This window comes from Ceratotherium simum, chromosome 3, assembly GCF_057802395.1.
Source record: "Ceratotherium simum simum isolate JZ-2026a chromosome 3, ASM5780239v1, whole genome shotgun sequence".
NCBI lineage: Eukaryota > Metazoa > Chordata > Mammalia > Perissodactyla > Rhinocerotidae > Ceratotherium > Ceratotherium simum.
The window spans coordinates 67,109,389-67,128,364 of NC_141902.1; the positions used below are offsets into that span (position 1 = coordinate 67,109,389).

General features: G+C 45.7%; 1 protein-coding gene across 2 annotated transcripts in view; it reads right to left on the reverse strand.

Moving 5' to 3' along the window:
- EDC3 (enhancer of mRNA decapping 3) overlaps positions 1-18,976 on the reverse strand; it is a 58,835-nt gene that overhangs the window by 3,947 nt on the left and 35,912 nt on the right. For both annotated transcript variants that reach the window (XM_087428702.1, XM_004421813.3), the window contains exons 5-6: positions 5,602-5,755; positions 1,727-1,944 (exon numbers count right to left, since the gene is read on the reverse strand). In XM_087428702.1, coding sequence (XP_087284828.1) covers positions 1,727-1,944; positions 5,602-5,755 — 372 coding nt within the window. The remainder of the gene's footprint in view (positions 1-1,726; positions 1,945-5,601; positions 5,756-18,976) is intronic.

Below are 18,976 nucleotides of genomic sequence, written 5' to 3' on the forward strand. Positions count from 1 at the left end.
AGACTGGCTTGCTGACAAAGCTGATCACACCTTTTTCTCTTCACTTGTCTTAAAGGTACAAGACTCTCCTGGTTTTCCTTCTCCTTCACTGACCACTCCTTCCATCTCCTTAGCTAGTCTCTCAACTCCCTGACTTCTAAACAAAGAACTCAGTCTACAACTTCATCTACTCTCTCTTTCTAGGAGATATCTTTTTTTTTAAAGATTTTATTTATTTATTTTTTCCCCCCAAAGCCACAGTAGATAGTTGTATATCATAGCTGCACATCCTTCTAGTTGCTGTATGTGGGACGCGGCCTCAGCACGGCCGGAGAAGCGGTGCGTCGGTGGGCGCCCGGGATCCGAACCCGGGCCAGGATCCGAACCCGGGCCACCAGCAGCAGAGCACTTAACCACTAAGCCACGGGGCCGGCCCTCTAGGAGATATCTTATCCAGGCTTATTATGGCTTTAAATACCACCCACACACTTGTAAGTCCAGACTGGATCCCTTCACTGAACTCCAGACTCATCTATATCAACCAACATTGCCACCTGCATATCCAACAGGCATCTGTAACTGAGCTTCTGCTCTTCCTCCCCCAAGTCTTCCCCTCTCAGTGATGGTACCTCCATCCTTCCAGTTACTCAGGCCAAAAACCTTGGAATCATTCTTAACCCTTCTTCTTTTTTTTTTTTTGAGGACGATTGGCCCTGAGCTAACATCTGTTGCCACTCTTCCTCCTTTTTTCCTTTTTTCTCCCCAAAGCCCCAGTAGATAGTTGTATGTCACAGTTGCACATCCTTCTAGTTGCTCTATGTGGGATGCCACCTCAGCATGGCTTGATGAGTGGTGCGTAGGTCCGTGCCCAGGATCCGAACCTGCGAACCCTGGGCTGCCGAAGTGGAGCATGCGAACTTAACCACTACGCCACTGGGCCAGCTCAACTCTTCTCTTTCTCTCATCCCCTACATTCAATCCATAGACTCTATCTTCAAAATTGATTCAAAAACTAGCCACCTTTCACCACCTCCACCACTACCACTCTGTCTTAGCCACCATCATTTCTCTCTCCAATTTGTCACAATAGCCTCTTAACACTTCTCTTTGTAAGCTCATACTCTATTCTCAAATGGCAGCTGGAACGATCATTTGGAACCTGAGTTAGATTATATCTTTCTTTTACTTACTTCTCCAGTGACTCTCCATCTCACCCAGAGTAACAGTTCAAACCCTTACAGTAACCCACTGGCCCTTTACGACCTGACCCTGAAATGTCTAAGTCAGCTACTCCCCACCCAACCCTCCAACATTCTCTATCTTCCTTCCCTGCTTTATTTGTCTTCATAACACTTATACTATCTGACCTAATAGAAATGCTACTTATTTGTCACTTTGTCTGTCCTAACCAGAATGTAAGCTCCAGGGAAGAATGCATTTAAAAAATATATATATCTACTGCCATATTCCAGTGTCAGGAACAGTGCCTGTTCCGTAAATATTTGTGAAATGAATAAATGGGTCCCCAGCTCTCCATCTGAGTAGTGCGAGAGGGAGAAGGGTGAAGGGATGGGAAGTAGGCAAGTCAACACCAAAGGTATTTCCCTTATCCACTAAGACTCCTTGCAGGCAAAGCACTCTTTACATTTGTGGTGCTTTTCTACCTGTTGCCACTGGGCGGCAGCACTAAACCAGCAAACTACCAAGGCAGAAGGAGGCCTCAGCCCAGTCCTGTGCAAGTGCTCACCTTTGAGGCTAGACACTTGTTGGCCTTGGGTCTTGCTGAAGAGAGACAGCTCATTGGTGATGGACTCCAGCATCTTGACAAAGTTGGGCAGGAAGAGGATGACCTGGACATCATGGTTGGCTAGGTGCCTTCCACAGCTGATACCTTGAGCCCCCTTCACGTGGGGCCCACATAGCAGGGCCACTGTAGGCCTCTGGTGAACATTTTTGGGATTCAACCTGTAACAGAAAGTAAAGTAGCGTTATCAGCTGCACACTTGCCAATCCCTTGTACCTTATACCAGACAAGTGTCTCTTGGCACCTGTTACTCCCAGAGTTCTTGATAGTCCCAGGTTGCAGAGGGGGCCAAAATATACTGCAGGCCTGGTCTACAGGGTGGCGTTCCCATTGTCTCACACTCCAGTGTCACTTCATCTGCTGGAGCCTCTCACTGGGTAATTCACCCAGATCTTGTTCCATGTAACACTGTTGCTACAACACTGCTTTCTGACTAAGAACACTTACTGTTCTCACTGTGTGACCTATTACGTCCAAACTCTCCTTAGCAGAGAGGCTTTTCCACCTCTGCAGTCTTCTCTGCTCTCCTTCCCCAGCATGCCTGCTCTACTGCAGCAAGGCTGGTCTCATCATTCTCCTGCACTTGGAAGACTCTTTCTTACTTCTGCTCAAACTATGTCCCCTGCCCAGAAAGCCCTTCACTTTTCAAACTCTGACCCACCTCTTCTTTGAGATCCAGCTCAAGGCTCACCTCTTCTAGGATTACTCTGGCTCAATTTCTAAGAAACTCAGCAAGTACCAAACAGGATAGTTGTAAATCATCCTCAATCAGTTGCCAGTCCAAGTTCTCTCTACTGAGCTGCCAGTAAGCTAATAAGAACAACGCTGCAGATACTAATAGTACCTATTTCATAGGATGCTGTGTGGATTAATGGACGTACAGCACTCAGAACAGGGCCCCACACACAGAAAGTGCTCAATCGATGCTGGCATCCTTATAGTACTGGTCACAGGGGAAGCAGCAGGCTAGGGATTTCCCAGCCTCCTAGTCTGGCAACTGCCTTGGATACCCACTTTCTGATGAAGTAGTCACTTCCAGCTTCCTGCCATTTAACGTTGAGACCCTTCTGGTCTCAGAGAAGCCACAAGTAGGTTTGGAGGATTAGCCCTGGAGCTATGCCCAACTCACAGGCAGTACAGTCTGCCCCCAGGGCAGGAAGGTAGGGGAAGACGACAGGAAGAAACAGGCTTCGGTCCCTGCTTAGGAGAGGAGCAGGCATAGTCACTTACCGTCTCCCAAAAGAAGGAAGATGACAGATGCTGTGGAGCCAGAGAGGAAATCTCCGCCCTCCCAGTAAATTTGGGGGAATTTAGCAAAGTACTCTACAAATACACCAAACCATTCATTTCCCCCACTATATTTGCATTTTAAAGAAATACGATGAGTACTTCTCCCTTCTAACAGATACTGCAGAGTTCTGGAGTCTGTCTCACCTAATGGATTCCCCCTCTCACAGAGGCATCCACCATCAGAGGACTCAAAGCAGACCATGGCACCCACATACCCAACAGCAGGGGGCAGAGTACAGGCGCTGGAAACAGACCTATCTGGATGGGAGACCAGCAATGTCACGCAGGGCAAGTTTTTCAGCTCTCTGAGCCTTAGCTTGCTCATCTTAAAACACCGAGCTACTATTTACCTTCGAGGTGAAGTTATGAAGATCAAATTAAATGCTGCTGCACAAGCACAGTCAGAAACTGCATGGTACTTGACATACATGAAACTGACTACTAACTGTGCCAATCTTTCTCAAAGGAAAACTAGCAGCTGCTGCAAAGGACAGAAGATGGCCCTTCTGAGAGTTCAGACACAGAGAAAAGACAGGTGCAAGGACAGCCAGCCCCAAGAAGCTAGCTAGAGAGGAATGTGACTTGGTGAGGACATTCAGACCCTGCCCCCAAACTGCTGTTTCTGGGAAGCCACTCTGATGGCCTCAAATACTCCTGGGAAGAGCTTATTCCCGGAACTGCCCCAGTGGCTGTTCTGGGAGGAGGTGCAGCAGTCACCAGCCTGAAGACCTGATGCTCCTTCAGAGGCAGCCTGCACTACTCGCTCCTTTGGGGGTCTCCACTGGCTCTTCCCTGGCACAGGAGAGGCCAGGGATCCAGCCTGGTTGGCAAGCACACCTAAATCAAGGGACAAGGAGGAATGAACACCCCTGCAACTCTACAGGGCGAGGGGAGTGGAGGGGCAAGGAGAGGAAATCTCACAGCCAGCTTGGATCACTTTAGACACCACTCTGCCATGAGGTTGCCAACATCCTCCTCTACACTGAGAAATCCAGCAGATACTCTCAACTCTAATTTTGCCTGATCTCTCAGCAGTACCACTGGAGACCATTCCTGTATTCTTCAAACACTGTTCCTTTGGTTCTTAAACACTACCCCTCTTAGTTTTCTTACCTCTCTGGCTTTCTTTCTCAGCCATTCCGGAAGGCTCTTCATCTCTAACCCTCCTGAGAGGATCTCATCTATTCTTACACCATCTACAAGCTAATGACTTCCAGATCTCTATCTTTTGCTCAGATCTTTTCCTAAACTTCAGATCCAGACTGTTAATGGTCTATGTGGATATCTCACAGGATATATCTCAACATATCCAAAACAAAATCCTCCATCTCCCTCAAACATGCTCCTCTTCCCATGTTCCCCATCCCAGGGAACGTTCTCACTACCCGCCAGGTATCCAGGCTAGAAAGCCTGAAGTCGGTGATCACCAATACTCCACTTTCTACCACTTCTCACATCCAGTTACCCTGCCCTGTTGATTTTACTTAAAAAAAATCCCTCATCTATCTACTTCTCTGATCCCTACTTCCTTGGTTGGGGCCACCATCATCTGGCCTCTGGCTCAGTTTTCTAACTAGTCTCACCACCCTCAGTCTTGCTTCCACTCAATCTATTCAGCCAAGCCATCTTTTTAAAACACAAAACTAGTCATTTCACTGCCCTATTGAAATCCTTTGAGCAGCTGCCTACTGCTCAGCTGTACTAAAGCCCTACTTTCTAGCCACACAGAATGACTTATGGATCCCTACCACTTCCCATGGGCTCTCAATTCTCTCTGCCCTTGGCACATGCTACTCTCGAGACCTAGACTACTTTTCCCCCTTCCTGCTTGCCGCTGTTAATTCTCCCTTGTTCTGCAGGACTTAGCTTGGATGCCACTGTTCTAGGAAGGGTGACTGGCTTCTCCAGCACGAAGTAGAAATGTGGCTTCCTGGAGAACCTTGTTTCCTCCACCCCAGCACTGTACTTTCTAGAGACCTCACCAGGCTACTGGAGGGCAGGAGCAGGATTTTATTCTTCTTTGTAACGCTTGTGCTAGCACAAGGTCTGGTACATGGCATCAGTAAATGTCCACAACTAAAATTAAGTACTGTTCCTGATAGATGAGCCCAAGGGGCAAAGGGGAAGGTGCCAAACTCCAGCTCTCCCACCCAGCTGTCAGGGTGGTTGCAGAAGTGCTCTGGTATGGAACTCAGGGTTGATTTGTATTCCAGCCCCTTTGAGTGAATGACGAGTGCCAAAAGCTGGGTCTCTGAGAAGCTTCTTTGAAGGCAGGCCTCTGGTAGTCAGCAGGAGTCTCAAAGTCAGACAGCTGTTACCAGGAAAGAAAGGGTCAAAGGGCAGCTTGCTGGAAGAAGAATAAGGCCTTCCAGGAGATGGGCAAGAGGGGCAAACAAAAACCTTGCAGCATCCAAGAAAGTGACGAGCAGGAACTGTCGGACGAACTCGCTGTGTGTGAGGCACTGTGGTGGTGCCTTGGCAGAGCAGCATTACCCCACACTCAGCCCCGCCAGTCCAGAGGCATTTACCTGTTGGGTCCTCCAAGCAGGGTCAGTGCCATCTGACTGGCACACACGCCCGTCATCTCTAGTCTCCGCTCTAGAGTCAACCCATGCTTCTCCGCAACAGACAACAGCTTTTTATGCAGCTCATAGGAAACGCTTGGGACGACCAGGCCAGAGTCTGCAGTTCAAAAGGAGGTGAGGAGAGAAAGGGAAAGTGATTACAGGAAACCAGGTCCACAAACGGGTGTGCTTGATCCAGGATTCTGTGCAAGGTAAGACCGCAAGACTGACCGTCCTCTGGCTCATCTGCCTAATCTGGGATCTAGGCATGCTCTGCAGCCCTCCAGAGCTCCAGCAGTGGATGGGGAAGTGAGTAACAACTTGCTCAGGTTACCAGAGAGCAGGGCTGAACTTAAGCTCTCTTAGCAAGTTTAGCTTTAGACCTCGAAGGCCAAATCCACCAAGATGTATTTGGTACCACCAAGAAAAGGCTGGCACAGAGCACGTAAAAGCAATTTATCAACCACATTAGAAGAGAACATGCTTTTCTCAAAGTGGGGGAAATGCCATTCCTGGCAATGGGGTCTTCCTTAGCAGCAGACCCCTTATCCTTCCCCAGAAGTAGAACACACACTAGCTAACCCTCCTGACCTCGCGGTTCAATTTCAAGGTAGGATGACTTGTTCATCCTACCTGTTCCCCACTTCTCCCTCCTCTTCCTCTCTTCTATTTAGCCCTTCCTCTTTGCTTAAGAAATTCAGCTAAAAACTTGTTTTCTCAAATAATTTGTCATTTTCTCCCCATCTGGGGTGAATGTGACCCAGTACTCACAACACAGGGAAAGAGTATATGGAAAGTAACCCATGGCTTGCTGTAAGCTACTCAGAAGAATCTTGGACATTTTATTTACCATAAACAAAGACAACTCTATAAAGGGAGAATCACAGTCATTGAAAGTACACCATGGAAAGTACTTGGTTTTACAAGGCCCAAGTCTGGCACCTGGTACACTTTAAGGCATCTGTGGTATCATATGCATCAGTATCAACATACTAGGTACTGTTTCAGGGCCCAGAAAACCAGGACAGGAAAGAAACAGCAAAGTCAAAAATTGTGATCTGTAATCAATAGCTCTTGCCTTGAGAAGCAACGCCATCTTACAAATGCTAAAAAGCCACAGGCTGGCCCCAAGGGAGCAGACTCTGCCAATAGCCCCAAGTGGACTCACTGGCCGACAGACCAATACACACAACTCCACTTAGCAAGTCATCGTGGGACTGCATGTAATTAGTTTTGTCTGGCTGGATAAGATGCCTTTTTAGATCCTGTGTCCTCACCTATACTGGACTGTAAACTCCTCAAAGTAGGGAAATAAGTCTTTTACTTCTTTGGCCCCACCTCTTCAACTTGTCTCAGTTATATTTATTCAACAGGGCCAAGTTCTCATCAGGTACCCAAACATATAAATGATGCAAACCTAGTGCTATTTCTGGTCTGGCCTAACTCTAAAGTAGAAGGTCTGAGTAAGTTCATCATCATCATTCTGTTGGTTTCAGAGCCCTGTAGAGACAAACCTATCTTCCTCACTGATCATTTCAGGAGAAATTTCTTGAAGTTCTATTGAGTGTCCAGTTCTGCCTATATCGATTCCTAAAACCACACAGAATGAGGCTATGGCTGTACATTTTAACAATAGGACTCCAAACACAAAGACTGAACCTAAAGCACCCAGGTCTATATCTCTCAAGGGAGGGCAAAATAATAATAATTTAATGTAACGATAATAAAAAATGTCCACCTATTGGGGCCGGCCAGATGGCGTAGCGGTTAAGTTCGGGTGCTCCACTTTGGCGGTGGCCCAGGGTCCCCCAGTTCGGATCCCGGGCACAGACCTACTCACTGCTCATCAAGCCATGCTGTGGCGGTGTTCCATATAGAAGAGCTACAACTCTACAACTATGATACACAACTATGTATTGGGGCTTTGGGGAGAAAAAAGAAAAAAAAAAAAAAAGGAAGATTGGCAACAGATGTTAGCGCAGGGCCTATCTTCCTCAAAAAAAAAAAAAAAAGTCCACATATCAAAATTAGCACTGTCCTTTTGGTTAACTGAGCCCCTCTACCTGCCTGAGTCCCAGGCCCACCTCGGGCAGAGACAACAAACAGTGCCATTAGGAGTGCTGTCTCTCCTCCCACCCTTTCTGATTTGTCAGTTGTTGATGTCCCAGGTGCCACTGGTGAAGGCTGCAGCCTGACCTTGCATGTCAACAGCTGATTAAAACAGCCATTTTTATGGCCTGCTCCAGACATATTATCAAAACTAATTAGGAACCATTGATAGTAGTGTGAAAAAGCTGAAGGAATTCTCAGGAGTCCTAAGCCACTAACAACCCTAAACCTGTCAGACAAGTCACGCACCTGCCTACTTCAAATACCCTATTTACCTGCAAAGTCACGCAAGGGAGAGCTTCCCCTCAAGTCTGCATTTCTTCACCTATTTATCAGATGAATTTGAAACGGGTCAGGGAAGTGAATATTGGGCCTGCCACCCTACAAATCAGGCTTTCTCTCTGGCTCTAGGTCTTAGGCTGTGTATACAGGCACTCTCTCTCCCGTTGAGGCTCCCTGGGGGCAGGCTGAAGCATTTTCTGGTACAAAACTCATGGTGCAGGGAGAAGAGAACTTATCCCACTGTAGTGTCAGCCCTGACAGTTTTATTATTGTTTTCTTTTTTGGAATGCAAGTACCTGACTTAAGCTTTGATTGCCGAGGCATCCACTTCAAAGACGGCTATCTCAAACGCATTGCCAGCCACATGACTAGATAAAGAGCTGAGACTCCTTTGTTTCAGAGATCTTGGTTGATTTCAATAACTGACCACTTGGGCTACTTTTTTCTCTTCCTGCTTAAATTCCCACTCATATGTTTTAATTTTATTTATTTATTTATTTATTTTCCCCCCCAAAGTCCCAGTGGATAGTTGTATGTCATAGCTACACATCCTTCTAGTTGCTGTATGTGGGACGTGGCCTCAGCATGGCCAGAGTAGCGGTGCGTTGGTGCGCCCACGGGATCTGAACCCGGGCCACCAGTAGCAGAGCACGCGCACTTAACCGCTAAGCCACAGGGCCAGCCCCCCACTCCTATGTTTTAAACTCACCAATAAAGAGTGAGCCCACGAAACCCTAGGCCCCACTCTCGACCCCAATAAAAGCAGAACCCCAGGCCTGTTCTCTCTCTCTCTCCCCCTACCTGTGACCTCTTGTGTGGCCCCAGATGTGCTAATGTAATTCCAGGTCTTATAAGTAATAAACCTTCATTTTTTCAAAGTTTCCTGATGGTTATTGCTCAAAGGCATCTTGCAATCATAATAAGAACCATAAGCAGTGGTCCAGCCGCAACACTGGCTATCGATAGGCTGAGACTCGCACAAAACACCCCCCGGGCTGGCTCGATACTGCAGCTGGAAACTGCGTGTCTATCTCCTCTGATCTGTGTTGGGGAGAAGGGGCACTGCTGACGACCTGGCATATTCTGTAGCCTAGGGAAAGAGAAGGCCAAGAATCTTGTCTGCTCAGTCTGCCAGCTGCAGACTAGGACTCCAGTCTACTCTTTTCTGATTGCTTCTCTGAAAGAACATGCAAGCACACAAAATGTTCCTTTTCAACATTTACACACAAAGTCCAACCAGTCAGACTGGCTTATCAGAAACAGGCAGAGGGAATAAAATAAACTCCAACGGAAGGGAACCAAGAACATAGCGTGTAAACTGCAAACAGTAACACTGCCAAAGCCAGAACACGGGCCAAGCTTAATTATGTTTGAGTTGGAAGGTGGATCTTTATTGTTGGGGAATCAAGGCAGTAAACTCAGTTGGTAGGGTTTCTCTTAATATTAATATGTATTTTACAGCTGTCGAAACAAGAAAGGGAGACATAATTATAGCCAGTTCGTGACAAGCAGAGCACTTCTTAGGATCTGATTAACCTTAGAGTATCAAGGAAAATGACTTCAGCATACTGAGTACAGGCCAGAGGAGAAGACTCCTCCTCCTTGCACGACTCATTCCATAGCATGAGTCTAGGGCTACAAAACCCAGGGGCCCAGCCACCGCCCATGCCTGCTGCAGTCTGCCCCTTCTTCGTGTCTTCATCACTTTCACACTGCTCCTTCCAGTATATACTATTTCAGGTCTTTCCCTCCCTTATGGACACGTATGCATGTTCTCACACCCTCCATCACACTTCTCCATCCTTAGACACTCTCTAGCACCACGTCCAAGCCTTCCCCCGGAAGCTTTTGCATGTACATCCCTCCCTGTCCTTCAAACCTCCCAGCCTTTCTGCTGTGTAACAAGACTCTCATAACAAAAGTGCCGTCTCAGATCTAAACTCAATCCTCACACTGACATGGCCCTTTAGTTGGAAAGGCTGTGTGTGTCCCATGTCTTATCATTGAGGAGCACAGCTCATTAATGGGCATGGGGATTTCTCCAGGACTATGAATTCTGATTCCATTCTGTGGTGGTCACACAATTGGATGATGATATCATACTGGTTCTTTTTTGGAATATAAAACCACTGGTAAATTCATTCCCTCAGACCCACAATGTACAGACAGCCCCTGAAGATTTACATTAAAGCTACCACAAAATGCAATTTTGAAAGACCGATTCGTTATAAGAAGCCTAAATACCCCTTATACTCTTTGTTAGGGTCCACAAGGCCTCCCATCATCTGCCCCTGTCTACCTCACCCCCTTTACCTTTGACCCCAAACCCCACCATGCTCCAGGCACCTTTGGTACCTTCTGGTTCCTAAACACTCCAAGTTCCTTCTGGCCTCAGGAAGCATGTGCCTCTCCTGGCATTCTCTTCTCTCTTCCAATGCTAGCCTCCCACACACACACACAGAAGGCTGCTTCCTCATTCTTCAGGTCTGAGCTTAAATATCCCTAACTCAGCATGCTGCTTATTTCCTTCATTACACTTAATATAATTTGTAAATAACTCTTCTTTTTGGCCTATCTCCTTCACTAGACTGTAAGGTCCACAAGGGCAGTAACTGTGTCTGTCTTGCTCACTGCTGTATCCCCTTCTTCTCCACTGTGCCTTCAGTGCTAGCACAGTGCCTGGTGGAGGGGCTACATAAATATGTTGAATGAATGAATGAATGGGAGGGAAACCTGTACCTGTGCCTCAGGGCATTCCATTCTGCAACTGGATAAGAGCACAGCTGTAACCAAAGGCAAGTGTGGTTATGATGTTTCTGACTCTTTCCTCATCTCTTCCTTCCCCCATTTACAACAATTGTACCAATACCCCCGTCCACGCTGGACCTCATTCCTTCAGGTTAAAGCTCCACTGGAACAAGCTTTGGACTCAAGAGGTAAAGGACTTCCCAAGATTACTTATTAATTACAAAGGCGAAAAGTATCCACACGATGAAGAAATCTGGTGGACACCACCTTATCAAGTGATCGAATTTAGCCCCAGTGATGGGACAAACTGACGTCATGTATTTGATGATGTGATGCCCCGAGAGAGACAGAACCCAACCAAAATCCTGGAAAAAATGTGTAACATGAATCATATCAAAAGGAAACAATCAGTAAAGCAAAACTAAGAGGTATTCTGCAAATCAACTGGCCTAGATTCTTCAAATGTCAGTATCACAAAAGACAACAGAAGTTGTGGGAACTGTCCTGGTTAAAGGAAAAGAAACAAGAGAGATATGACAACTAAATGTAATACACAATGGTAAAAAATACAGCTATGAAGGACATGACTGGGATGACCGGAAAGTTTTGCATATGGAGTGTACATTAGATAACGCTTTTGTATTAATTGTAAATTTCCTAAGGGCAATCTTGCAGTGTGACTGTGCAGAGCAATATCTTACTGAATACACATGGAAGTACTTAGGAGTGGAATGTAATGAGTGCAACTAAATCTCAAACAGTTTCGAGATCTGTGCATCTGTGTGAGTGTTCATATATTTATTTATATAAAGTAAATGTGGCAAAATGTTAATTAGTGAATCTAAATGAAGGGTGTATGGCTGTTCATTATACTATTCCAGTAACTTTTCTGCAAGTTTGAAATTTTTTTCAATATAAAAAGTTGCAGAGAAAAAAGAGAGTTAAGTGTCTCCAAATATAATCAACAGATGTTTTTAGAGTAATAATACATTAAGCCAGTGATGGGGTGGGGATGGCAGGAGACAGAGAAAATAAAAAGTATGAAAACAGATCCTTTTCTCACAGTCTTACAATTTACCTGGAAATAAAAAATGTATATGTGCAGATATCAGAGAATACACCACAATTTTAAATTGTGTCATCCTGAACACAACACGAACAAAGTTTCAGAGGCTGATGTGAGTGAGGCTAGCATACAGTAGTGGGCAGGGCCAGACTTCAGAAGGCTTTAAAAGCTGAGCTGTTTTATGCAGGATGAAGTTGACAGGGACAGAAGATGAGGGCAGAAAGACCATGCAGAATTGATTTCAAGGGACATTGGGGAACCTGTGGGGTAACACACGAAAACTAAAAGGTCATGATAATTTCAAGGGAGATTTTGAAGGAAGAAGAAAATCTGGAGCCAGAATGAAAACTGAGGATAAAGCAAAATTCCCTGCCAGGGTTACTACAGAAGGAATCACCATGTCTGCTATTAAATTAGAAAAAATGGCCTCCAGGGTCCCTTTTTTGTTTGTTTAAATATTTGTTTATTTATTTATTTAGTGTGTGTGTGTGAGGAAGATCAGCCCTGAGCTAACATCCACGCCAATCCTCCTCATTTTGCTGAGGAAGACCGGCCCTGAGCTAACATCCATGCCATCTTCCTCCACTTTATATGGGACACCACCACAGCATGGCCTGACAAGCGGTGCATCAGTGCGCACGCAGGATCCGAACCCAGGCCGCCAGCAGCAGAGCGTGCGCACTTAACCGCTATGCCACGGGGCTGGCCCCCAGGGTCCTTTCTAGTTGTGAATTTTTATGAGAAGGAAGAGGCGAAGATGGCCCCAAAATTTCATGCTGGACACCTAAAGAATGGTGATTCCACTGAAAGAAATGGGAATGCCAAGGAGTCAAGGATATGGGTGGGGGTGAACGACTGACTTAGCTTTGATATGCTGAATTTAAAGAGGATGGTAGGTACATTGAAATCAAACTCTTTCCTCACTCTGGCTAGACACTTGTGGCTCTGAAATGGCAAGAGGGCACATATTGGTAAAGTGGTCACATTTGCAGAGATCAACTCAGTTTCTAGAATGACAAATTGGCAGCTTCATCAAAAACTCAGCTATCAGGCCATAATGTGCTAGGCTCCAGCTCCTCCAGCCCTTAGCCTGAGCTTAAACTCTTAAATTAAAACTCTGGCAACAAGTTGCCATGAGACCTTTTCCAGTGGAAAGACTGCAGGAAGCACAAGTGTTCACTACTGGGAGAAGAGTCTAGCCAAGACACCTGTCTTAAGAGTACAGCTCTAAAACCTCATGACATTGCCAATGACTACAACCAAGCCCTTCAGTCCTATGACAAGTGTCCACCTGATTACCCAGGCCCAGAAACTCTGAAGGACTCCATGTTAAAGAGACTGACTACTCCCTCTGCTCCTGGCACTGGAGGATCTGCTAGAACCTGAGGTTCCCCAAATCAACCACGCTGCTGTCAAGGAAGTCTGCCTACAGAGACACAATTTCAGAAACTGGGCTCATTAGCTCCGCTCAAGGAAAAGTTGTGGCACTTGGTGCAGGAGCACAGGTGTATTATTGTAGGTGTCCTGGTCCAGAACACCTCCTAGAATTTACTTCCTGATGTCTCCCTTAAGATAAGGAATGTAGGGGCCGGCCCTGTGGCTTAGCGGTTAAGTGCGTGCGCTCCGCTACTGGTGGCCCGGGTTCGGATCCCGGGCGCGCATCGATGCACCACTTCTCCAGCCATGCTGAGGCTGCGTCCCACATACAGCAACTAGAAGGATGTGCAACTATGACATACAACTATCTACTGGGGCTTTAGGGGAGGAAAAAAAAAAAAGGAGGAGGATTAGCATGAATGTTAGCTCAGGGCTGATCTTCCTCACCAAAAAAAAAAAAAAACATAAGCAATGTAAAAGAGGTGCCTTCCTGGGAACGGCATCCTGTAGCACCTGGTCTAACCTGTAAACACAAGATGGGGAATGGAGTGGGGGTGAGGGCTGTGAGGAGACCAAGATAGGAACCCATGCAGGTTGGGTCTCTGGTTTGAGAAGGTAATGAGATCAGGACCAGTTCCACTGCAACAAACACTTGATTCTCTGAATAAGGATCCTGATCAGGAGCACGACAGCTGCTGAAGGGGCCTCACTATCCTCAAGGTAAAATTCTTCAATGGCCACTTCTAAACTCAAAGACTTATTTCTTCCTGGATTCCTTTTGAACACATACACAAAACCAAAGCAGATTTCCTGATTACCTGTTCTTCAGGAGATAAAAACACTGGTCTTGAAAGCATTAGAATGCTTCTTGAGGGACTCCTGGTGACAAGAAGCAGAGGAAGGCAGCCAGGGTTCAGAGGCAGAAACGGAATGCTAGCTGTGGAAGACAAATGCCAGCCTGGAATGGTGAAAGCCAAGCTTGTCTTGAGAGCAAGATACATCCCCACTGAAGCTCAAAGACTTAGCTAGCCAAGGTGGGAAGAGCAAAGAGTCAAGCCACAGGAACAAAGCCACCGTGCCTTCACCAGCTGTTCCCCTTCAGAGTGGGAGCCAGAACTGCTTTTACCAAGAGAAATGAGTATGGGTAAGTGATGCTGGATCCAAAAGGAGCTCAGACTGGAATGCCTCACTGAAACTTTGACTTGATCCTTTTGCAAGACAGTAAATAGTAACTCTACTTCAGGTCACCCTCATACACTTGTTGCTCCCCAAATCTCAGCAGACACATAGTGTGGAGACAGAAGAACATCCTTCAGGCAAAGCAGACGGGACAACTGTGGAGACCTGGTGCCTGCACCAATAACACCCAGTGCCTCCCATTTGGGCTTCTATATACTGGAGGACAGAATGGAAAGGCCACACAGTGGAAAACAAATGGCAGAAGTTAAGTAAGAATTCTACCCAAATGGAAGTGCTCTTGAATAAATACACCTAAGAAGAATTTATTAGAATCCAGGAAATGAAGCATTCGAGACACTTTAAAGTCATTCTGACGAAAGTTTTACTGGAACACTTAACTCCAGTAAAACGGGGATAACATTGCAACCTCATAGAGATGCCATGAAAATTAACTGAGATAAGCACATGAAGTGCTTAGAACGGTGCCTGCGACACAGTAAACAACCAAAGAACACTTGATTTTATGACATTGATGATAATGATGTTGCGTTTCCTGAACCAGGCTTCCACGTTCCCCTTTCTGCCACCTCTAAACCTTGTACAGACTTCCATTATTTGTTTACACATTTGGTTAGCCTATATGCTAAGGCCCCTGACGTGATGAACCATGACTTACACAGAGTATCAAGAATGGTGCCTGGCATGTAGAAATTCTATAAATGTTGATGTTTTAAAATAACCTCACTGAGGCAGCTTTCCAATTCACATTTGAAGTCAAATACTGAATGAATAACAATTATAAGCCAAGCATTTTGCTAGCTGCTTTTCCACATGATCTCATTTAATTATGTATTATCGCACTTTACAGATAAGGAAACACGCTTCGTAGCCTCCATTTGGCTACATAACTCAATTCCCTGACTCCACAGAAGCGCCCTCACTGAAGCATTTAATAATTAACAACTCCCTCTCCTCTCTATCCCTCAGTGTGGCAACTCTATTTACTCTCTCTGGGCTCAGCCACAAAGCACTGCAGGAAGAAAATCACAAAACTACATAGACTTGGCCCACTAACTGACACAAACTACAGTCATGCGTCGCTTAACGACAGGGATATGTTCTGAAAAATGCGTCATTAGGTGATCCTGTAGTTGTGAGAACATCATAGAGTGTACTTACACAAACCTAGATGGTATAGCCTACTACACACCTAGGCTATATGGTACTAATCTTATGGGACCACCCTTGTCTATGCCGTCCGTCGTTGACCAAAATGTCGTTATGCGGCATGTTGACTGTACACTGAGACTCTCCCTGCCATTCTTCCTGCCCCACAGGTCCAATGCCTCTGAATCCTCTCACTCACTCAACTCCTTTCCACCTATTTTCTATCACCAAATCCTATCAAATTCCCTTTTGTCATTTCTCTCATATCTTTGTCTTCCTCTCCATTCAGAGGCCCAAATCCCTGGTACATTAGTTATGACATGAGCCTAACTTAACTGGTCTTCTGCTCTGGTCTCTCTCTCCTCTCATTCTACCCTGAATCCTCTCATGAGACCAGTCTTCCTAAAGAGTAAAAGTCCTCCTAAAAGAGATTTTGGCTCATGTCATTTTCAGAATCCTTCAGCTGTTCCCCAAGGCCACAGGATGAGGATAGCATTGACACACAAGGCTCTCCGTGCTCTGGTACAAAGCTATTTTTAATTCTGCCTACTCCCCACACAAACTCTGTGCCCTGGCCAAACCAGCCAATGGCTAATCTCCCACACAGCCCTTTACTCACAGTATTCACCGCCACCTGCCCAGCCTACCCACAAATATCCTCTTCCTCTCTGCCTGGTGAAATCCTGCCCATGCTTCAAGGGTTCTATCTTGCTCCCTTTGCGAAGACTTCCCTGATCAGCCCAGCCTTCAGGACCTCTCGTGTCTCTCAACACCCAGTGCTCTTAATATCCACACTCTCGCTGGACTCTGGGCATATATGGTATCTTTCCATCTCCAAGTACATTTTAATAACTTGAAGGCAAAGACCATCTTAGGGCGGCTTACACATAATAAGCACAGTATTTTGACTGACCCAAAATATCTTAAGTATCTCTTTTAGAATATTAAGAATGTTGAGCAAAGATTCTTCTCTGAAGCCCTGCCACTCTCCTAACCATTGCTCTTTGGGGACCTCTTACCACTGAACACCGAGTGCTCACACACATCTAGCATTTTATAGCCAAACTTAACACACATGTATGTGACCACTGGATACCATTATTTAGAAAGGTAGGTCCAAGCTGGAGGAATGTCTGACAATCCACGACTGTTGGAGACAGCAGCACTGTCAAAAGACCCAAAAGAGCTTTCCAGAGAGAAAAGATTTGGGTTAAACAAAGAGCTAAATTTAGTTGCTTCCTGAACATGTTTTTCCAATCAACAGTCCTTTTATAACACTGCTCCCTACCACACACACACACATACACAGTTGGCAGAGTATTTCCATGAGGAGTACGAGCAATTAGAGAAGAATGGCTTAGAAACTGTTAACAGCACTTAGCATGCAGTCCATGTGTAGGATACTAGCAGCAAGCAGTCGGAATCCTAAAACCAAGCCATCACCCAATGGGTAGTAAACATGTTGTTCTTCCTTTGCGACTCTGGGGATTAGCAGAAATAAGGTATTTGGGGTTCTAGGACATGAATGCCACAGGCTAGACTGGGGAGCCATCCAGGCCACTCTCCACAACTGCTGATGTAAGCTGGTTCATTTCTGAGGGAATACTAAAAAGCAAAGACTATAGTCTATTTTGCCATTAAACTGCCCTTCTCTTCTTATACTATATTCTTCTTCCATTTAACTTATCCACATTCAGAAGAGGAGAGAAAATGTGATAGAGAAGGTTTTTAAGAGCCTCTACCTCCCTGGGCGTCAAAGTCCTCATCTATAAAATGAGAAAACTATACTAGGTGATCAAGTGACCTAACGCTAACATTTTATGGTTCTAGGTTGTTTCCCCACATATTCCAGATGGTTTGCCTTATTTTGATCCTAACATTTGGATAGTAGATTCAATTGGAAAAGTATCTCCAGCTCTGCACTACCTGAATGTCACTCAGTAAAAACCTGCTTTGAGGCTTGTGTCTTGGAGTTGAGCAGAGATAAAAATCACCTATAGGAGAAGCAGCTCAGCAAGGCAACTGCTCACTAGCTCTATTTCCAGCATAGACCCTGCTTGGCAAAAGGGCTTCATTTTCACTCCTTCTCACTGTTGAGAACACAAAGAAAAACCAGAAGGCATTAGCCTGCAAGACCTCTCGTCCCCTCACTATCATCGCCAGGGAAGTGTAGCTGGTCGCTACACACCACAAACCACCATACCTGAGTTCTTGGCCAAGGACAAGCACATGTGGTTTGCAGTATGTTTGTTAATGGCAATTCTGGAAAAATAATTTCACATGAGAGGAGGGAACTTTTTACTTCCGTCATTAAATTAAACGAAGTGCAAAGATCAAGCTGGGGAGGTGAAGTGTGTAGGAGGAAACGACTCCTCCTCTCCCTTTGTCTTCTTTAGCAAACATTTTCTCAGGCTCTTTTAGATCTGAGAATCTTCACTGATTCTCACTGTTATTCTCTCCCTTTTAGCCACTTCACTCCAAGGCAGGCTATAATCTCCCCAAGCTCAGGAATTTCAGGGAAATCACTCTGCATGACCCAAGCACCATAGCTCAGAGAGCTACCAAGAAAGGCAGCTTATTTTGCAACTGAGGGCAGAAAAAAGGGGAGCAGTCAGAGGTGGATGGATGGCAGGGTCTGAGTGTACTACCAGACCTGCTGGATGATAGCTGCCTTTGAAAAGCTTAATACCTGGCAACTTAAGTCTGATTCTGAGCTAGGCTGTTTGCCTTTACACAGGGGGTAAAAATCAAGAGTTGAGCAAGTCTCACTGTCAGTGCCACTTAAGGAAACTACCTCAGCAAAGGCAGGCCAGCCAGTCTGCTAATGAAACATGGAAACAATTTAGTAGTCTTTCTTAGCCTGACAGTCTGCTTATTTTTTTTTTTCTAACATGGAAAGCACATGCAAGCTTCTATACGCAGCAAAACCAAATACAATATAGCCATACTGCTGTCTGCAAAAAAGCCATGCCATTATCTCTGATTTTCCTCCAAATGTAATTAAGCTGTCTCCAAAATTCTCCCTGTAACTGCTACTAGCATTCAGGATCTTTTTTTTTTTTTTTTTTTTTGGGTAAGGAAGATCAGCCCTGAGCTAACATCCATGCCAATCCTCCTCTTTTTTTTGGTGAGGAAGACTGGCCCTGGGCTAACATCTGTGCCCATCTTCCTCCACTTTATATGGGACGCCACCACAGCACGGCCTGACAAGCGGTGCCTTGGTGCGCGCCTGGGATCCGAACCCAGGCTGCCAGCAGAGGAGCACGCGCACTTAACCGCTACGCCACAGGGCCGGCCCTGCATTCAGGATTTATATATCCTATATTCAAAACTTCAAACCAAAATGAATATTATACTCAGTTCCTTCTCTACTTACTAAAATTATGATTCTCCATTTAGCTCTTAAAATCA